This window comes from Thunnus maccoyii, chromosome 14 (genome assembly GCF_910596095.1).
Source record: "Thunnus maccoyii chromosome 14, fThuMac1.1, whole genome shotgun sequence".
Taxonomy (NCBI): domain Eukaryota; kingdom Metazoa; phylum Chordata; class Actinopteri; order Scombriformes; family Scombridae; genus Thunnus; species Thunnus maccoyii.
The window spans coordinates 12,139,154-12,161,742 of NC_056546.1; the positions used below are offsets into that span (position 1 = coordinate 12,139,154).

General features: G+C 38.6%; 1 protein-coding gene across 2 annotated transcripts in view; it reads left to right on the forward strand.

Moving 5' to 3' along the window:
* The window catches only part of LOC121911330 (protein bicaudal C homolog 1-like), a 74,405-nt gene that overhangs the window by 17,993 nt on the left and 33,823 nt on the right, over nucleotides 1-22,589 (forward strand). For both annotated transcript variants that reach the window (XM_042432695.1, XM_042432694.1), the window contains exon 2: nucleotides 16,463-16,509. Coding sequence is in view for 1 of the 2 variants with exons in the window: in XM_042432694.1 (XP_042288628.1) it covers nucleotides 16,463-16,509 (47 nt within the window). In the remaining variant the exon portion in view is untranslated. The remainder of the gene's footprint in view (nucleotides 1-16,462; nucleotides 16,510-22,589) is intronic.

A 22,589-nucleotide genomic window follows, 5' to 3' on the forward strand; every position in this document is an offset into this window, starting at 1 on the left:
TGAGGTATAGCACGATGTAGTTTATCATGTAAATACATTATATTAGACTAGTTTAAAGTGAAAGTAAAGATGGATAAGCAGTTAAGTTGGAGAGAAACCGTACACAGACCACCCTTTTAAAAAAATGTATTTAAAAGTGGAAAATAATTAGGGCTGCCACCTGAAAGTTGAATCATCTGTTGGAGACCCCTGAGTTGACTGAGATTCTTCAAGTCGAGCAGTTGTTTTTTTTTTGTTTGTTTGTTTTTATCAGTCAGTGTGCATTACAATTACAGGATAACAGATTACAAGCTTACAGTGATGTACTTTGATAACAGCTCAATGAGGAATTATAAATGAGGGGAAAATTATTTTTATTCTTTCAAAGTGGACAGTGCTCTGAATTTATTTAAAAATTTAAGGCCTACTGTTTTTATTTTCATCTAAAAATAATTCCAATCTTCAATAATGCAATTATTTTATTCTTGTTTATATTTATTTATTAGTTTTTATGTTTTAAAGAGAAATAAAGAAGTAGGTCTATCCTGTTGAAGAAGAGACGTCAGCTATTTCATTGCAGGAAATGCCGTGAATTTATTTTAAACTGTTTCATCTGTTTATTCATTTACACGTTTTTAATGTTTAAAGTGAAATTTTAAAAAACAGGCCTTTAAGAGCTTGATTTAAACAAAAATACACGTGTGCTGCCTGTCTCATTATTCTGGCATATCCATATAGTTGTCCAACATTATTCAAATAGGCCGCAATTCAAATCTTGCATCATATGCAGCTGTCTTTTATTGACTTTTAAATGTTCAAAAATCACTAAAACTCATGCCGATGGATTTTCTGATCGCCAGATCTTTATGAAAAGAAAAAGGAACAAATAGTGGAATCTTCGTATTGAACAGCCAAATCTGATTCGACTGACAAAATTCTGAGTCGGGTACTGCCCTTAAAACAATAGACTCGATATTAGAGAGGAAAATTCTTCTCTCATATCTAGATGTGAAAATTGTTTATGCCATCAGAGAAGATTGTCATCTGTCAGAGATATTGTGATGTATAAACCAGATTACTACTTATAGATTATGTGTAAAATGCGTGTTAGGGTTGTGACTGTGCCAAAGCAGCAATTGCTCTTTTTTGTAGTTGTGGACCACAGTAAAAGTAGCCTAGCAACAGAAATGCTTCCTGTTCATTTTGACAAAGTAGATATGCATCCACTTCAAAGTGCATTCACTTCTTGTCAGGGAAAGGTATAACCTCATTTGCCTCACACAAAGTTCAGTCTAGTTGACCTTTGACCTGTGAATTAGCAAAACTATCCAGTTGTCAATTGTCAATTTGAGGGAGAGGGTAGGATTGACCTGTTGTTCAGGAAGTATTGATTGTATATATGCTTGTTTATCTAATGCCATAGTGAGTGAATACAAGCAGTAGAGAAAGGGGGGGCGTGATGCATAGCTTGCAGTAAGCATAAGGAAGAGAATGAGGAATTAGCTTGCTAGCTCCAGCAGTTAACACTCAATAATCCTTGTCATAGTATTTACAGTCCTTCTTGATTTTCTTGAGTAGCTGGGAGTAAAGCCTGAATATAATTTCTTATTCTTATTCCCTGCTATTAAAGTTAGCAGAGAGCTAACCGGAAGTTAGCCGGCTTGGCAGGCAGAGGTATCTAGGGCATGCGCAGTATGCATTCATCTGTGAAATACAGAGAGATTTATCTGGCAGTGATAGGCTTAATTAGAATTGTGTGAACTTGTTTGGGAAGGGCTTGAAAGTAATGGATGTTCATTTATATGTAAACGTTCCGCACTGCAAGTTTAAGCATTTAATCCTTGAGATTTTTTGATCATTTAAAAAGCACCAAATATGGAGATACATGGTTTTCACTAGACTGTGATATACCATGCTGCCTTTGAGAAAATAACATGTATAAGCATACTTTTTTCTGTGCAGCCCGAAGTGTTGGACAAGACAAATCAAGGACACCTACATTGATAAAATCTCTCTTCCTGTGGCTGCGTACTGTACATTTTGCGACATTTTAATACTTAATCTAAGCAAAATGGAAAGTAAACACACATCAGAACAACCAGTGTGTAATTTAAGTACTCCAGCTGATCTCAGTGCTGAATTCTGCTCTTTACTGGGCCTCGCTCCGTTGCCTCTTGCCACCTTCTCTCTCCCTTTTTCTTTGAGATTTTACTGAAACATGCTGATACAATTAAACAGTTCTATTCTACTTTGCTTACGCATTGAATTCCTTCATCCTGGGCATGATGAAGCTTTCAGGAGCTGTAATATAATTGAGCTTCAGTCGGCGGAAAAACCTGTAATTCATTACTCAAGAAAATAAAACCAGGAGTCCTATTTCAGCAGTCCGAGTGGAGATGGAGGGCTCTGACCCATTTCTATGCTCCTGGAACTGTAAATGGACTGAAATGAATACCTGTTTTTCTACGTCCCTCAAAGCTCTTTTTCTTCAACCCTTTTCAAAGTGCAGATTTACATTCTGTCTGGTTTGCGGTTGCTATTTTAGAAATGTTTCTTAGGGGGGGCACCCCGACTTATCCTGCATGCGTGCATACTCACCACACACACATGCATACAGGCGCATACGCATGCACACCACCCAGCCCTTAACCACTCCCCTTAAGAGTTTTCATTGTTTATCTTTGGAGAACCTTGGGTTTTGGTTTGTTGTTCTCTTTCCTCATTCAACATCCAGTACAATCTGCCTTTTCTCCACTTGCCTTGATCGGAGAGAAACCATTTTTATAAGAGTACCGTTTGGATCTAGTCCTGGCCATCGTCAGAATATCCTCCACAAAAGGGAGAGGGTGGGGGGAAGAAAAGAAGAAAAGGAAATCTCATTTTGTTGAAGTTATTCCATGTGCATGCATTTCAAAAAAGACTCTAACTGAATGATGTTCATTTCCTGTAAGCTATTCAGTTATGCATAAACGACGTCTGATTGGACATATCAGTGGAGATAATTCAGAGGTTGAGTAATCGAGTACAGTAATCGAGAAAAGAAATTTCCATCACTAAAATCCTGCACATATTTCTCATGTTATTAAAGTGTGATGCTATGGTTGAAATGCTGATAAATGTGAAATGTCAGTTATTACCCAACAGTACAATGTAATGTTTACAGTGCAACTCCCGGCCTGTTAACAGAGACTGACTCCCTATGCTCAGCGGGGGATCTAACACAGTAGATACCAGGCACCAGGAATGTACAGCGTTGTGTAATCACTTGGCTGTATTCACACAAGGGAGATGAACAAGGATATGATAACCCAAACATGTTACCAAACAGCAGCTTGATACTAAATGTCTTATTTCCTGGACTGGATGCAAAGATGCCTGAAAATCCAACACTATAAGCAGTGTGTGTTATGATGTTAAGTCATAATCCTATTAGTGTTTACAGACATAGTGAAAACAGTTTAGGCCAGAGAATGTCACTACAACTTCTAAATATTTCTAGACTGTCTCATTTGTGTGACCTCAGGTTCAGTGAGTCTAGTTTCTCTGGCAGGCTTTCATCTTTGTTTGCCGGAAAGCAACATCTGGCACTTAGTGTATTATTTTGATAGCACAGTTGCTTGGCAACCCTGCTGGAGTTGAGAGGAGCGAGGAGCCGTTTTGAGCATAGAGGGCGATTTCTGCTTGAAAAAAGAAACTTGATGACAGGTGTTCAATTTTGTGAGTATTAACTTCATTCACTAAAAGCTGCAAAAGTGATACAGGTTTGAAGCATCAGGCCTTGTAGTTGTAATCCCTTGTGTCTCTTTTCTGGAGACACACCATGGCTGCTGGCTGTGAGTGTGGTTTAATACTACAGCAAACACTCCTGAGCAGCCACTAGGTCAGAAATACAACAAGTGCAACTGATGTATCTGCTGAAGTGCAGCCAAACCAACGCCAGTTGTTTTAATAAAGTCCGTAATTGCAATTGCTGTCTGATTTCACGGTGTGAGTAGTTTTCCACACAACAACAGGGCAAAGTAAAGTTGTTTACATTGTTGCCTCCAACTCTTCATCAAGCAGCTCACTGTGGCTGCTCCTTCTTGTTCCATTTCTCCCTGCAATATTTAAAGCTGATCTGCTGTTTTAAAAAATACTGAAAATTACCGTTCTCTTGTTTTCTAGACACATTTTTAATGATTGCAGTCAGCGTTCAAACTTCCTCACAATAAAGCATTTACTGCTGCAACTGCTGACTGGTGACGTCAATGTTATTCTGAATGAACGGCTCCCGGCTATCTCCGATCCTACAAGAGCCCGACCGATGATTTTTTGGGCAACTACCGATATCAGGGATAAAAAAAATTCCAGCTGATATTATATATAAACACACATTTTTTGCAATGATCCCTTGAATATCAAACACTTTTGACAAAGATATGTAATGGAGGCAGTATATTTTACAGTTTAACAATAAACTTATATCCCAAAATGACATCAGTGCACTGAAACAGTAGACTTTTGCCCCCCTCATTTATGTTAATGGAGTGGACAAAATATTAGGAACACCATTCAATGTAATGCACTCCAGTACACCACCACCACCACCCACTATGACCTCAATAATAAACATAAAGTAGAATTATCACCTTTCTGACAATAAGCTATTTTGTATTGGATTGCATTAGATTGCACAGGTGTACCTAATGAAGTGGCTGGTAAGTGTATGATATGGATATATCTGGGATAGGCCAATATTGGCCAACTGATATATCGGTCGGGCTCTAGATCCAACCAAGTAATCTTATCAAGTAGCTAAAAAGAACAGGTTGTAGCTGAAAATAGGGGAAATGTTTGCCAAGATAACCCAATAAATACAGCAAGTTTTGCCAACTAATTGCCAGGTTTTGCTGACTCACCCAGATATCAGTGAAATTAGCCCCTCCTATGGTTTCCCTTGCTGTAGTTTCTGTTGTTGCCATGGACACACAGCATACCATGGTGACTTGTTTTACTGTTTGAATGCTTCTAACACCAGTAGGAAATGTTCAGTTTGCATTAGCAGTAAGTTAGTACAGCTCTGTGTTAGGAGAGTGAACAGTAAACAGTGAGATTGATAGTGAGGAGATAAAAATTTTAAACACTGAATCCATATTTGTTGCATACATGAATTTGTCGTGCATAGGTGGGCAACTTGAATCCAATGGTGTACTCTGTAACTAACAATGAAACAACTACTATACACACACACACACACACACACACACATATATACAGAGAGGTAATTACAGAATGTAAATATCTTGAGGATATTGCTGAAAAAATGCTGGCATCAAAAGCCGAGTGTAACTTCATGAAAATCTTAAGGATTGTAACTTAAAGGAAATCCTCAACTCCAAATCAAATGACATCTCACACTGCTGGTCATTTTGTGTTAATTCACAGAATATATTTGTTGTTTATATCATAGAAAAAAGGCAGTAAAGATATCATTTGTGAGGAAACCAACTAAGGTACAAAAAAAAAAGATTTCACACTTTCCTTCAGCCTTAAAACACCACATCTATTTTTATAAAGTGCAGACTACTTTCCTTTTGACCATAGCAAGTGTGAAGTGAATCTTAAGAAGTAATTCTTAGGTTAACAAGTGATCTTACATGATTAATAAATGGCAAAACAATTTTATCCCTAAAGCGAGAAGTAGGAGGCATGTCTATTTGACCCAAATATCATTAACCTCCCTTTTTAACAAAGATAAAGAATTCAATGTTGAAAGCTCAGAATGCTTCCCTGGCAGTGTTGAGATGAAAGATCACATAAAGAGGACAGCCAGTTCTGCTTTAGTTGTATACTTTCCCAATCCTGACTTGGTGATTAGATACCACTGTTGTCTTGAAGAAGCAGTTGAAATGTTTATCAGGCACTGCACTCTTGTTTGAATGCCAACTTGCATAGAGGTAGTGCCAAAGGAGAGACTTAAATGTTGGCTTTTGTCTGTTTTTATTTAGATCTCAACCCTATTACTGCCAATTACTTGTCAGCTGCGGGGTGAGACACTTGTAGAAACTTCCTGTCTTTGAAGTGAGGCATTTAAGCTTGATTGATGAAAACAGCCTCTGTCATCGAATGCTATTTATTGTATTGAATGCACTGTTTTCTTTATTGTCTACACTTGTTATTTACCTTTTTCAAATTGGCTTTTTGGATTCAAATGACATGGTTGTTAGTCTGTGAAGGTGTGAGGAAGAAGTGTTGGCAATTTGAAGGTGAATACTGTGAGATAGTATAAATTTGTCAGCTGTCTGAGACATTAGATTTATACAGAGGTTCCTTTTGATATCTCTGGTTCTTTTCAGGCTTTATGGTAGTACTTGATTTACAGAATTGTTTTGATATGATGACCTACCTTGATTTGTCAGGTATTAAATCACTTGATTAGCCAAAAACAGATTCCTAGTCCCGGTTAGTGATTTCATCAAAATCCTCAATTGAACTTCCAGGAAATATAGTATACAATGATAAATCAATATCACAATATAAAATTACCTATACCTTGATAAAAATTTGTATCCATATAGAGGCATTATGTTTCAGGTTGTCTGTCTGTCCCATTCTCGTGAGCGTGATATCCAGGGAGGGAATTTCTTCAAATTTGGCACCAACGTCCACTTGGACTCAAGGATGAACTTATTTGGTGGTCAAAGGTCAAGGTCACTGTGACCTCACATTCATCCCATTCTTGTGAATGTGATATCTCAGGCATGCCTGGAGGGAAAGTCATTACAACTGGCACAAACGTCCACTTGGACTCAAGGATGTTAGAATTGGTGGTCAAAGGTCAAGGTCACTGTGACCTCACAAAACACAGCCATAACTCAAGAATTCATATGCTAATTATGACTAAGTCTCACACAAATGTCTAATAGGATAAAATTGGTGGAAGTGGGAAGTGGTGACATTTTATATCCAAAAGGTCAAAGTTCAACTTCACTGTGACATCATAATGTTCTGCAGAAACACTTTTCTGGCTGTTATTCAACGCCATAACTCAGATACTGAGTTGGTGACACAAATCTTGGGTGCCCACCTTGAAACTGATGTGATTTATATAGATCTTCTGTGCTGCCGGGTTGAAGATGTGTGTGAAGCATCCACGTTTTAGAATTTGTAGCTTCTTTGCAGCAACACACTAATAAACATACAACAGAACAAGAACAACAAAGCTGAGGCAAGGGGGAAGACGATGCATAACAAGCTAGACAACAACAAAAAGAATAGTTTTCCAAATACACTTGAATAAGGAGGTTTGTTTGCCATTGTAGCTGAGGAAACGATCTTGCGGTGAATGGTTGAAATACTGGAGAGGTGATGAGCTGATAGAAGGCAGGTGTTGGATGAGTCAACCCAAATCACATCATGGTCACTGTAGTAGGAAGCAGGACAGGGGCCTGCTGTTCCTCTGGTAGTCCACCACAAACTCATTGGTTTTGCTGATATTGAGCTTTAGGTGATTATCGTTGTACCATGTGATGAAGCTCTCTATCAGTCCTCTGTAAAGTCTCTTAAGGGAAGACAGCATGTTTCTTACTGACAATTATTCACTGGAATCATACATGTCAATATAGTGATAACTTCCATTTTGCCAAAAAATACACTTGATACCTTTTTATTAAACTTCTTCTAAGTCTTCTTTACACATATTATATGAGTCTGGACAGACATGGATGTATACTGCAACTTGAGTGGTTGGTGGAGACATACAACCACGAGGTGGTATTTCTAGTTTTTTGATTAATCAACTATTTGTTTTGTCTATAAAATGTCAGAAAATTAAGAAAAATGCCTGTTATGATTTCTTTAAGCTCAAAGAGACATCCTCAAATTTCATTTTTTGTCTGATCAACAGTCCAAAATCCAAAGATATTCAGTTTAATATCATGGTTGACACAGAAAAGCCTCAAATTTTCATATTTAAGAGAATATTTGGCATTTTTGCTTAAAAAAAATTACTAAAATGATTATTTGACTATGAGTCAACTAATCGTTGCACCTTTTTATTGTAGATAATAAAGTCAAATTGTCTTTATCACTTGTATATCAGTCATTATCACTAGATGCAATTTTAGATTAAGTTTTAACTCTGACATTTGATGAGAAGTTGAACAATATCAGATTCTAGATGATTGTTCATACAAATTTTTTCTCTAAAAAAATGGCTTTTATATACAGCAATTCTTGAAGTTGATCTTAAAAGGAGATTGCAGGTAATTAATCGCTACTTTTTTAGTAGAATACTGATCTAAATATGTACTTTACAGTAAGAATATGAGTGTTCATGTGTTAATGAGCATGGGTGCTTACTCAAGGATTTGTTGCATTGCGTGTGTATTCATGTTTTTCTACGGCTCCCTGGGGGCCTCTCATTAGCTCCATGTTGAATCAGCTGAGAGCTGCTGTGCGCACTGGGGGGATGGATGTCAGAACGCTGTTGTGAAAACATCATGCTCTCCCGCTCTTTCTATTAAAAACATGGGAAATGTAGTTCTTTTCATACTAGTTGTAGTCTTCTCAGCCAGGGGAGCTTATAAACCTGGCTTTAATATTAATCTGTGTCACTTAAGTAAAGGCATGAAAGCAGGCGGGGGACTGAGATGTCAAACCTTTCCCAGATTGGAGTTGTCATTTGTTATGAAATCCTATCCAAAGGAAATTGAAGTTGTATAACCTTACTCATTTTAATGCTTGCGTTGACTTTTCTGTGAATGTCCCAAGTTTCACCTTAAGTCCTTTTGTGATTATTGCCAGTGCAGCGGATTTTGTCTAAGCAGCTCTGCATTTTAGAGATTTAGATGGTGCCTTTAAGGGGCTCTCTTTGGTTTTTGTAATCTAAGAGGCCCCTGTCTTCATAGAAATCCTTTGGCATGATGGATTTCACTTGATAATTCTGGCACAGCACAAATAATGGGGTAACCAGGCATTTGTGTTATTTGGTAGTTATTGATCGACTGATATAGCGTGTTCAAAATAAATGGATGTTGGCTTATATCTGAGCTGTGACATATCTGCCCTCTTGTTATGAGAAACTTTGGCTTAAACTAGTGCTCACTCTCAACCTTTCCATTAAACCAGAACATATAGTGTAGGACAGAAACTTTCTAATAGTAAAAACATACATGTCAAACACTTCTCTGGATTTGAGTTATAATGGCCCGTGTCTCTATTGTTTGCTTAATTGTTGTATGTGGATTGAAGCCATGACTGTAGAAATCAACGCTGTTTACATTCCTTCAGTGTCAAAACAGTGGAATCTCCCAGAAAGTTAGTCTCTCCACAAAATAATGGATAACAGACCCCATTTTCATCTGACAGCATTTAGACCTTCATGACTTACACTGCACTCAGTTCTTTACATGCAGTGACAATTATTTGATATATTAAATAATTACATGGAGACCATTAGAGGGTGTGGATCTGATTAACTGTAACGTTTTTTTGTTTACTTTGTCAAATTAATGGCAACATGGGAGATAGCTGCGTACAATTTAGTGCTTCATTGCTCCATATTTTCAAAAAAAACACCAGAGGACAGTATTGATTGCAACATGTGATCTGTGCTCAGGGATCTTGTGTTGTTTTTCAGCTGTGATGCTTTTACAATCTGCTGAGCTGGAAGGGAGGAGCGTTGCATTGTCCTCATATAACCTGGGCCGAAAACAGACGATTAAACCATTCTGTCACTTTAGAAACAAACGTTACAAAGTCAGTGCCCTTAAAATGCTAAAAAACATACTTTAAATTAGGGATGTGCTCTTCAACTCTTGTCCAACCATTCAGTCATGTTGCAACCATTTTTGTCTTAAGAAAGGCCTGTAATTTAAATTGGCTTTCAGTTCACAGGCAAAACAATAGTTTTCTTGGTTATCCAAGTAATAAAGCATGAGCTATGTATTTTTGAGGCAAAATGCCCATTGAGCCTTAAAGAAAAAGGGGAAAGACAAACGTAAAAGTTCTCTATGGTATATTTATTTTTTTCTCATCTTACAATGTTAGCAAATCAAATCTACAAGACGAACAAGCAAACACGACTGTTGTGAAAAGGAAAAATGTAAATTTGGTCTCTTGCATTGGAATGCTGGCATTCAGTAGCTAACTTTCAAAATCTCAGATGCTGCTGTGACCTGGAATTTAACAATAACTTTTACAAAAATTGTTGCAGTGATCAAAAAAGTAAGTTGTAATGCAAAAATATCCGTGTGGCCCTTTTGTAAAGAATTGTTCAATTCACTTATTTGCTCTCTTGCCAAGAGTTAAGAGAAGATTGATTGACTCTTAAGTTTGAGTTAATTAGCTTAGCTTAGCATAAAGACTGGAAACAGTAGAAACGGTTAGCCTGTCTCTCTCCATAGTTCAAAAATCCACCTACCAGTACCAGTTATGATTTTACAGGTGTTGCGTCCTGTAACTTTCTCTTGGTGACCAGCAGCTGGGTGCAGTGACTTCCTGGAGTCGCCACTAGTTTCTTGGCAACCTCACGGTGAGGGTACTAGACTTCGGGCACGAGAGTCATTATTGATTTTGCTCATTTAACCCACAGGAAGAAAGCAAAAAAGTATATTTCCCAAAATGTTTCTATCCCATCTATGCTTTTTTCAGTGAGAACTGAAAGTGACAGCGGTTGCTTGAAGCTTAGTGTTTGATATGTTATATACCAATATAAGAGTTATTTCTGTGACTCTAACTTAAAATAAACAGTATTTCTGCACTGAACTTGTCGTACTTGTCTGCATTTTTGTGGCAATTGTTCTGTTGCAACTTTTCTGGCTCTGGCACAAGAATATGACACATCCCTTCTTCTTACAAAGCTTACAAAGCTTACAAAGCTCTGATTGACTTGGTTCTTTTCCAGTCAGGGAAATAGCTGTCTATGGGCACAACACCAGACTTATTTCAGTTGTTAAAAAAAATCCGAGATGTGGTCAACAATTCAGAGGTCTGGAACCGGGCTTGTGCTGAGGGTAATGAAGAAAGTTTGTTTGCTCTACAACTGGCTCATAGCAAATTGAGAGCAGAATTCAAGTCAAAATTGGTACATTCATGTCATTTGAAAATGTGAACCATACCACTACTTTTTTTTTTTTCTTTTTTTTTTTACCTTTCGTGTAATGTAGGTTTAGAACAGGATGAGACTGTCTCCATATCATAATATACCCCAGAGCTTGTAGTAACCTCCCTGTCTCTTCTCAGGGTTCTCCCACGACCACTTTAAACGCATGTGCCAACAGGATGTTTTGCTCTCAGCACATGGCTCATGTTTTCACTCATGCTCCATATCAGATTCCTTTCAGCTCCCAGTGCACACAGGCCAAAAATGCTGTTTCACTGTTTATGTTAGTCTTTGGCTGTGGCAAGTTTAACATCCAAACAAATATGTATTTATGCTTTTTTAACTCATCTTTTCAATCATTTCATTAGGCCTCACTTGACCTGATTGTTATCTTGAATCAGTAATGTTTACTGTCTGTAAATCCAATACTACTGAGATAACACCACACCAAAAGTGTGTTTTTATTCATCAGTTTGCTGTGACTTCATTTCAAAGACAAATTGGAATAAAAAGAAAGGAGCTGTCATGTCTGACATATGACTCTCCCCTGCGCCTCGTACTAGCTACTGTTAAATGAAATGCTTAAAGGAGCATGTGTGAAAATGAGCATGCAGTCTTTGTTTGTGCATGTGCACTTTTGGAGAAAGGAAGATTGCATGTAATTCTGTGCAATTTTGAGTTTATTTGGAAATTCAGTTGTCATGGATATAAATGGTATTTTTGTCTGCACATAAGCATTCTTTTGGGTGAAACTGAAATAGATCTGAGTTCCTTCTGGCACTGTTATTCACCTAGTATTGGTCGTCTTTGTTGTGTAATTACTGGACTTAATTGCTGTGCTTTTCTTGCCAAGCATCACAGATGTTGTAGTTACACATCTCCACTTCAAGCGTGACAGCATCCCCTTGACATAAGGCAGACGTACAGTGACATTTGTTTTTCTTTTTCCTTCTCGGTAAATGTTTTCTTTCTGTGAATAACAATACCTCTTCTACATATCCAGGAAGTTTACAAATCAGTGACAGAGTAACATGGATAATAATATATACTGTATGATATAAAAAACTCAAAGTTCAACTGCATCACTGAGGAGAGTCATATTGTCCTCATGCAGATGTCCTGTTTCTAAGTAGCATTTTAACTGGCCCACCATGTACCCTGTTTAGTTTCTATTTCTTTGCCACTGACTGATTTACTATTGTTTAATTCATGAAAAAATACTTAGACCACAGATTTTCAGTTTTTTTAGTAGACAAGTGGGGAAAAACGGTCTGTATATTGCAGCACTCCTTTTTGTTTGTCTTAGTTTTTACAGGAAACCCTTTCAGTAATGTCTCTCATAATTGTGGATAACTTCAGGCCACTTAAGTAAATAGCTCAGTCAGAGCTGTTCCCTCAAAGCTGGATGTCATTTAAATTTAATATCAGATGTTAGCACTTCTACTTACTATCATTAATATGAACCAAATATATTTCTTCTTCTTTGAATGCTGACTAGATTTTTTTTTATTAACAGCTTGAGCTAGGGTTGCAACTCTCAGTTCTTTTCATCATTGATTAATCTATGAATTAGTTTTCTACTAATCTTTTAGTATCACAGTGACAACCATCCATCACAAGTTTCCAGAGCCCAAGTTGCCAATATTCTCAAATTTATAATTTTGTCAGACAGTCAAAGAAGCCAAATATATTCAATTTCCAACTAGAAGATGTCGGCCAGGTTTGTACAGTCAAGATGGCAGCAAAGATGACAAAAACAGAGAGATATTTATCTTGCATCGTGCCTAACTTTAGTGGATCATAACATATCAGGTATGGAATTAATCTGCAGATGCTCCGTTGAAGATGAGACCAAACTTTTATATGGATGTCAGTTTTTAAGCCATGACCAAGGCCCAAATTTGGCCGGCAACAGACTAGGTAAGCTTTGTTTTTAGCCCAGTCAATTGCCAGAAATGCCTTTTGCTATATCGCAATGCTTATTGTAAAATGGGGAGGACTACTGAAAAGATGAAAGTCTAAGCTTTACAATAGGCTAATAAGGAATCTCATCAATATTTATTTGAATTCACAACACAGCCCGCTCGCGAGGTACGGAAATTTGGCACCAACTGATCTAGCATGGCAACAAGGCGTGATTGTCTGTCTCATTAGAAACAAGTTTCCAAACTGAAGCAGCAGTTGATCACTTGCAGCCCCTACCGGCCAGTTTAGTAGAATTGGGAGTCAGCAGTCAATGGTGGTATAAAAGGAGTTTTTCAAAAATTGTGAATCACTGGACCCACGAGAGGCCCTTGAGCATTCAGTCAGAAATGTGCACAAAAAATATTAGGCTCATGGGTCCAATTGTATGTGAGATTAGCTGCAGACAGATACACACATGGACACACACACGCACACACGACCAAACAAATGATCCCCTGCAGGCTTACGCTGCAGACTACGAGATAATTATATGAAATAAGGAATTTTGACTGCTAAATTTAGTCAATAAATTACTTGCATAATTAATCAATTATCAAAAATGTCACTGTTTTGACTCATTAATTGTCTAATAATTTCAGCCTTAGCCCTTATTAGCAAGTCAAATTTGAAACTAATTCAGTCAACATCAGTGTTGTGGTCAGCTGCTTGTCATCTGATAATGTGCAGCACTTGGCTGTATGCAGAGTGCATCACTGTGAGCATCAGCCACTTGGTTAAATTGCTATAATTTTAAACAAAAACGGGAGGCTCTTGAAGCAGCTGAAGAGGCATCAGACATTGTTTTAGTAACTTTTTCCCCCCATCTGTGTGATTTCTTCCAGTGGGTCACAACCACATAGATCTTTTTTTGCCAAGTATCTTTCTAGGTAATGTTATTGAAATTTGAGCATAAATGGATGTGCCTTAAATCAATGGGTGAGCACGTTACGTGTTTATTTTACTTCATGGGTATTGAACTGGACTCATTTAAATTGAGGCTACACAGCAAATTAAGGCAGATAAGAATGACAGAAAGGCAGTGTCCGAAATTAACTTTTTAAATCACCTGCCAAGGGGACTGGTAGATGGAAAAAATCCACTGGCCAACCATATTTTTTGCCGGCCAAATAATTAATTGCCTTTTTGTATCATATATACTTTTGTTTCAGTGCATTTTATTGAGATGATAATGTATCATGTTGAATACAAACCACAGCCTCATCATACTGTAGCCAGCCTTTTGAAACTCCTTTATCTCCAAATCTCCATTTCTCACAAAACTTTCTTTTTTATGTGCTTTGTCTTCCTTTTTGTCAGTGGGTTTTCATTTTAAAGGTTTGGTTACTCCTTCTTAAAGTTGCTACATAATAGCCATTTAATTAACAGTAGCTAGCAGCAGATTGGCGGCAAGTGACAGTTTAGTGGAGAGCTGCGATGTCAACTAGCAGATGTCCCGTATGGTAAACGGTGCCGTGAAACTAGGAGCACTTGATACAGTCTGTGGCTGGCACTCCTTCGCCTCAGTCCATCTTGAGCTCTCCTTAAGTTTCGTGGCACTGTTTAGACGCGCATAAAAAACACATATGGTGTGCGTGTCTACACTGTATAGGGACAAACATAAGTAATTTCCTCCGAGCCATCATGCCAGATATTTTATTACATGTCTATTTTGGTCCAAACATTTACCCGCCAGTGTGGCGGATAGCCTTCCGAGATTTACTCGCCAAACGGAAAATCTACCCGCATTTGGTACTTGGCGGGTGTTAATTTTGGATCCTGTAGAAGAGGGATTGTTGGTGGTTGGAATATTTGTATGATCTCTTTATGAAAACTGCATCTTAAATGCTCTATAGCTATCATGTTACCCTACATTGTCCATCGGTTTCTAATCTACATCCTTCTTAGATTTCCCTTGTTATTCTTCTGTTTTGAATGAGCCAATGAATAGTCAGAATTCATCCATTTAGCCCATCAGTGTAATGTGGTGGTAAGCGTCTAAGGTAGACAAATTTCATCTGAAATTGACTCACCCGTTGAGCCAAAGCAGAACAGTCTCAATGTCTTCATAAACTGTGGCCTGGACTTGTTTACTGGGCAGCCTGTGAAAGTACAAACATGTGTTAAATGCTCATGAAGAAGGCATTACTGCATCGCCAAAGGCCATAACGTGTGGTCTGGTTGAAAATGAAACTGCATTTTAGTGAGGCTTTTCATTCTCTGTTTTTGAAATGTGGTGTTGATAGGGGAAGTCCTACCAATGCCTGTCACGTCCGGGTGGCGTGACATGGGGATCATCATATAGTACTGAGATAAAGAAGTTGTATATAAAAATGCTCAGTGTCCTGCAGAAGTGGCATGTTCAAGAAAATAGTATGGTTGTGAACAATATTCTTCGCAGTATAGTGTGATCATGTTTAGCCGATACTAATGTGCTCCCTTAATCACTTTTAAATTAGCTCAACCATTTATTCTGAAATAGAGCTGTCTGCTGCAGATGAAATACGGTAGACCTTTGCATCCGTTTAATCACAACATAATTCCTGTCAGTGCACAGAGGCCAGTATTTATGACTGAAATATATAACCCACATCAACTGTGCTGCTGCTCCTGACCCAGATTCGTGCAGACATCAACAGATCCATCTTTGGGAACACGGCTGAAATGCATCAGTAAACCTTCCTGTTCTCCCAAATGACAGAGGAACATGAGAATTCTCCTTGGAGAGCAAATATGTATTTTGCATCAACAGAGCTGCCACAATTTGAAGGACTTGCAGATGTGTTGGAGTGACTACAGGCCTGACTTGCTTTGGTGGTTGGCCCTCTGTCTCTATCCAGCTTACTGTATCAGCTGAGGGAGTTTCTTGGCATTCTGTCACCTGCTTGGAAAATTACTTTAAAACATCAAGGCTGTCTTGTAAATGCTGTTTTTGTTTACAGGTGACACTGGGCAGTTAATATCAGCTCTTTAGTTTTGATATACTGTAGTTCCCATGGCTAAAAGTGTACAGTATGCTGACGGACAAATTTCAAAAGTGTGAAAGCCTTTTCAAGATGTGCGAAACCAACACCAGTTGACCCAAGCATGGTATGAATTACGCCATTAAGGGCTACTGTAAAATGCCCAAATATTTTCACTATATCCATCAATTTGTTACACGGAAGCTGAATCCAATCTCTAGGATTATAGAAAATTACTTGGAACATTTTATTCCGTTCCTTCAAATGAGCAGTATCAGTAGCTGTGCCAAACACAATATCCAAAGAAATGGGGATCCACCATAAACACTCCTCTGAGTGAAGATACCGTAACATTTTGCGGAGACTGGATAATCTATGTGTGATTTGGCTATGTTAAGGTTACATTGTGTATTCTAAACTGAGTGGCTCTGTGTGGTTTTATGAATTATTTTTCTCTTTCTCTGTCTCACTTTAGCTGCCTCTGAGGGGAGAGTCAACGGAGGGGAGGATTTCTTTCAGAAGGTGAGTGTGTAGTCTGCAGTTGGACAGTGTTTGCTTTGTCTTTGGGTTGCGTTCAAGCCCACTGAGCAGTGCTTCTCTCTTGGTAAGGGAGCAGATGTCAGGTGCTCCTCCAGTCACTCGTAATTACAAATCAAAACAAACAAAAACAATGGAACGACACTGACGTTAAATCGCTCCAGGGCTCTGATCCTATAACACAGCTGACACAACACTTTGGGCCTTTCTCACTTACGTAATATACCATAATATACCAGATCATCTCTACAGTGTAAAATGATGTCGAGGTTAAACACAGGCCTGATCAGGGCAGCACTGCCTCACTGACTTTTCTTTGTCACTGATTTAATTAGTTAATGTTCTGAAGCCTCATTACCAACTCACTAAAACAAAGATTTGCTTCAGTGATCTTAAATAGTCTTGAAGGGTGCTTTTAGTCACAACTCGCTCACATTGTCTCACTGGTGATCATTATATTACAAATATTTTTATTAGCTAATGATGTTTCATACAACTTCTAGCTACAAGATTTTCTTTTTTTAATTTTCATGTCCAATTAAAGGACGGGCTCACAATTTTTCAAGTCTGTCTTTAAAATAATAGTCAGGTGCCCAAATGAACATTGAAATAGGTTTTTCTTGCTGTAATCATTTCTCCTGTTCATACTGGCCATTAGAAGATCCCTTCATAATGCATTTACAATGTAAGTGATGGGGCACAAAATCCACAAGTCTCTGTCTGTGCAAAAATGCTTCTAAAAGTTTATCAGAAGCTAATATGAAGCTTCAGCCGTCCAAATTAGTCAAATCAAGTAGATATCTTTCAACGTTAGTCTTTTTAGTGTCAAAGTCCCTTTTTTTGTTACTACCGCAGCTCAACAGAGAAACACTGTCCGAGGAAACACAAAGAGGGAATTTGATGCTAAAAAGACTGTAAATGTGGCAGATATCCATTTGATATGACTAACTCAGACTGCTGGAGCCTCAGATAAACTTTTAAATGCGTTTTTGAACAAAATGACTGTGTGGACACATTGTGGATTTTGGCCCCCATCACTTACATTGAAAGCGCCTTTGAAAGGGATCTTTAAATAGCCAGTATGAACAGGAGTAATGATTACAGCGAGGAAAACCTCACTTTCAGTGTTCATATGGGCACTTGACTGTCATTGTAAGACAGACTTGAATAATTATGAACCTGTCCTTAAAAGCCACCATATGTCACAAAATAAATCATGCCTGAACATCTAGAAATCATTCTGTACTGCAGTGTGTTTCTTCATGTTGTATATCTACCTCTAATCCCGACAGTTATTTTGTTTTATGCTGCGAAATGTGGTGCAAGTTCCTCTAGCGGCATGATTATGAGATAAAACAACCATTTCCTTTAGTTGATACAGTGAATGTGTTCCACGAACTGGCAAGCAAATTATCCTGATCTGCTTCATTTGTTTAATTTGAACCCCATGTATTGAAGTGAAACTGTGTCTGTGTGGTGTGAAGTTTCAGTATTGATATGATGAATAAAATCATGTATCGAAATGAGTGAAGGCTGATCACATGGCATTGAAAATGAAAACAGTCACATTTTCAACAACGTTAACTGTTATTGCTAATTTAATTTGCCAGCAGTCATTATGAAGGTATCTGGTTAATTATGTGGCTCTCTTTAAGTATCTTGAGTGGATTCGTCCATGTTTAAAATCCAGTTTCCTACGTTTGTTGAACTAGTTCTATAGTATGTTAATAGGCTGTAATGAAATAAATGATGGACAGCGGTTTGTTTTAGCATTCCTCTTTTGTCTATTTTCCATATTTGGTTTTGGAGGTTAGGAAGCTGAGTTGCTTATGTCAAAGATGGAGGCAATTTAACTTTCCCTGAAGCAGATTTCAAAAACCAAGTAATGCAAACCAGGCGCCTTTTAAGATTCCCTTCCTTGGAATTTTAACAAGGACTCTAGATATACTGTATTTCTTTCTCCATCTCTTTTGGTTGAGTAAATGATATTGTTTAAGATACCCACTGTAGGTGTCCACCTCACTGCAGAAAGCTCTTCTGACAAAATACGGCTGTCAGTGTATTGACTTTGCCAGTCATGGTTTTTAAAGTCTCTGGCCTCAATATTGTCTCAGCTCGTTCAAAGCATGGTGGTTACTAGAGGTTAAATTGTAAATTAGAAATTAGTGTGCAGCTGTTTGGGTTGGAAGGCTGGTGAGAAGCAGTAAAGAAGGAGTGCTAAAGTCATGTTTTTATTGTAGAATTTCCATTTGGATAACTCTGTGTATAGTTCCCCTCTGATAGCGTGATTACCATACATGCCTAATTACAGCCAGGAAAATAAACACCGAGTTAGACTGTGGAACGGTATTGTTGAAAGAAAATGGATGAGGTGTGTGAAATACCTTGAAGTTGATGAAAATGGAAACTCTTAGTTGGACCGCTTCCTGCCCATCCAACACACCCATGTACCACACACACTCCGTGAGACTAATAAAGCACATGGCGTAGCAACTCTCTAGCTTATGTTAGGAAGCATATGATCACTTTTTGACGCACACTCTACATGTCAGGCTTAGGGAATGATATGGCGTAATTGCCAGTGAGATGTAGAGTTCAGGAGCTGACGAGAGCAACATAAAATGGTCCACCCCCGCACTTTCTAACCAGGCCCAGCCGCTGTAGTTGATCAAAACCCTCTTACTCACTGTCTGCTGGACTTCCTTTGAGTCCAGTGAACAAACAGTCCACCCTCTTCATGTAGTCAATGAAAAAGTAAAAAGGGTGGCAGGCAAACTGGGACCACAGGAGGGTGCCACAGCTGGGAAATTAGCCATGTGCAAGTCTCTGCAGGTCACATGGGGGAAACACACCAGCTACATGTCCCTCTTTGTTTCCAGTCTTGTTTTGGTCTTTTATGTCTGCTCCATGTTTTCCCTCATGCTCTTCCCTCCTGCTGTTTTTTTCATGTTGTTTCATCTTTGTATTTTTATGAAGCCACTGGTGTATCATTGTTATCAGTCTGGAACAACAAGGGGATTTCTCTGCAAATCAAATGCTTGATTGTTTAACAACAGAAACCATGCGTCACTATACAGCTCAACAGTGAAACTTTTGGATTGGGAACTGTTGGAGTGTCAAATCACGGCACAGCCCAATAAGCTGTTTGGAGAGCTGTGCAAAAAGTTGAGCCGTGGGACTGAGAAGAGCTGAGAAACTCGGCTGGTTGAGTCGATAACTGCACACCACAGAAGAGCTTGGAGTGGATTTGAGTTGAGAGATGCCTTTGAACCCCTCGCCAGCTCATCCCTGAGCCCCCTTCCATTTCTCCTTCCCAGGAGTTGCGGTTCTGTAAATAATGCCAGGCGTGATAAATAAGTGCCAGTGCACTCAGATCTCAGGCCAGGCGTAATTCATTTCATTCGGTTTATAGCACTAAAGCATCTTGTATTTCGTTGCACTGACACAGGGTAAATAGGAAAACTTAAGACTATCAGACTGAAATATTTGGCTGGCATAGAATTGAGATGTTGAAATAATTAGGTCAGTGTGAATTCAACAAAACGTAAACAAATGATTGTATTTTAACAAGCATTGCAAATTAGTTTTTCATGCTTTGACCTGTGACATTTAGTCGTGATGCATTTCAACAGTAGAATGTTTTTGCAGAAGTGCCCTCCTTGTAATCTACTCTTTAAACCATGCATATGTTCGTTTTAGCCCTGAGGTGCAATGGGGGCTTTAGCTGTGAGTTAGTGTTCAGATTGTTAACATGATCTCAGTTACGACTGTCGAGCCTCGTGGGGATGGTTCCGTTAATGCTGTCAGCTTTGAGCTCTGCTGTTCCTTCAGTCAGTCACTTAACTCTGCTCACAAGCACTTTACACCCCCAAACAGCCCTCTGTGTCCCCCTCCCAAACAGACACAGAGTCACACATTCCAGCTGAATCAACAGCTGCACCATTGCAGTATGGGCCAGGAAGCATGCCTCTGCCATGTTGATTGCTGCTGTGCTTATTCGTGCACACACACACACACACACACACACACACAGATGTACACACACAGTCACGTGTGTCGAACACATGTGCTGTCTTTCAGGACATTGCCTTAATGATATCCTGTTTGATTTCGCTTAGGGCTCTGCGCACGTCTGCATACGCCAGCTGCAAACCTCTAAGAACCAATCATCATGTCAAGGTTGTGCCATGAAACTGATCAGAACCATAGTCATTTTTGTATTTATTCATTTCAGAAAGGGTGGAGTGGCAGAGAAGAAAGGGTGGAACGCTAAATGTATAGGTAACCTAATTTGTGCAAATATCTTCTTGACCCATTTGAGAGGTATTTGCTTGCCCCTTCATGAAAATAAACGCCATCCAGCCTTTAAAATGGTGTGTGGTCTGTCAGAAATCAGTCCCATCTGTAGGACGGTGCCAAAAACAGCAACGCTGGACAGGAAACAGGTCTCTCTGAACAAGGCCCTTTTTAGAGAAAAAGTTGATGAAGCATAGCCTATGAAGTCTGAAGATTTTAGGAAAGTATAATTGAAGTTACTTCAGCTATGAAATGTTACATTTTTATCAGCTTTTACTCCGCTGGGTTTCTGGAATTTTTCATTGTAATATGTAAATTAAACTTTTTAATCACATTCTTTAAATGGAACCCACAATCGCTCGTTTGCTCCCACACTGCCACTGTAATTTCAACGACCTCTGAGAGTTTCAGGAGTGTTATATTTTTTTTAATTTGTGGTTTTAAATTCAACGCCTTCATGACAGAATCCAGACACATCTGTCATTGTCGCAGGGGACTGATTTTTTTAAGAGCTAAAGCCAAAAAAACGGGAAAGTGAGAAGCAAAAGTTAAAGAATTTCACCATACCACTGAGAACAGAATGTCCTGTAATGTTGTTTGTGATTCGTCCAGCTGTTGGTGTGAGCGTGTGACTTGAGTTGATAAAGAAAAAGATTGCATTCAGCTACAGGGGTATTCATGATTTATTGTGTTTTCTCACATACACCAGACAACAGTGGGAGGGCGTCATGTTGCAGATGATTTGTTTGTGCCTCTGGCCAGTAACACAGAACTCATCTGATTTTGGTTTCAGGCCTAAATTTCATTGCATGTAAAACCATTCGGAGTGAATAGACCGATAATATTATTGCAGTACTTGTGATAATATTGCTAAGAGGAGGCATGGGAAGGTTTCCAGTAGGAGGACATTGATGGAAGATCATTAGTATGTTGGATGTTGAAACTGAAACTGTTTTTGGCATTGCCACTTTAATGATACTACAGAAGAATTCATACAAAAATAGTTTAGAGAGATTATTTGAAAGGAATTCTTTTCTTTTTCTTCGTTGCACAAAATGATACCAGAATTCCTTCTGGTTCCGTGATTCACTCAGTAGAAACCAGCTGTAAACGCAGAGCCCTGGGCAGCATATTTCATGAGAATAACTGGAAGGGGGGTTCTCTGCCATTAGATAATAGCGATAATGCCCACAGATATGCAGCTTGGGCCAAGAGCTTAAGAGAGAGAGAGAAGAAAGAATGCAACAAAACATCAATAAAGACACTTCTGTTGTACGAAGGTGTTTTGCAATGATTTTGTTGGCTCACAGCAATCTGTTTTAAGAGGTTTTTTTTCAGAATCCTGTTTTGATAAAGAAAGGACAAACTCTCCTTTGAGGGAAGAGTTCTTAATTTTCTGCCGTGAATTTACAACAAAGAAAACCTAAAAAAAATAACTCTCACAGCTGGATTTGATAAATTGAATGGTGCTGTGAGAAAAGTTCCATTTTTGACTTGAGGTTCTTGGTTTTCTAGTGGCAAAATAGTGGCATAAGCACATCGTTCTGTTACTCGTCTAGGCTGTTCATTTTTATGTGATTATAGGATGTTGTAGAAAATCAGTGAGGCTTGAAAGGACTTCCAGTCAACCATCATGGACTCTGAGCGTATAGTTTTAGAGTAAGAGAAGGACACACCGGGTTTCTCAAAGCTGTCTGTTTTACAGGTGTGTGAGGCTGGCAGTGGATAAGCTGTCAGAATTTGTTGTAAAAGATGCCAAACAGACGGGG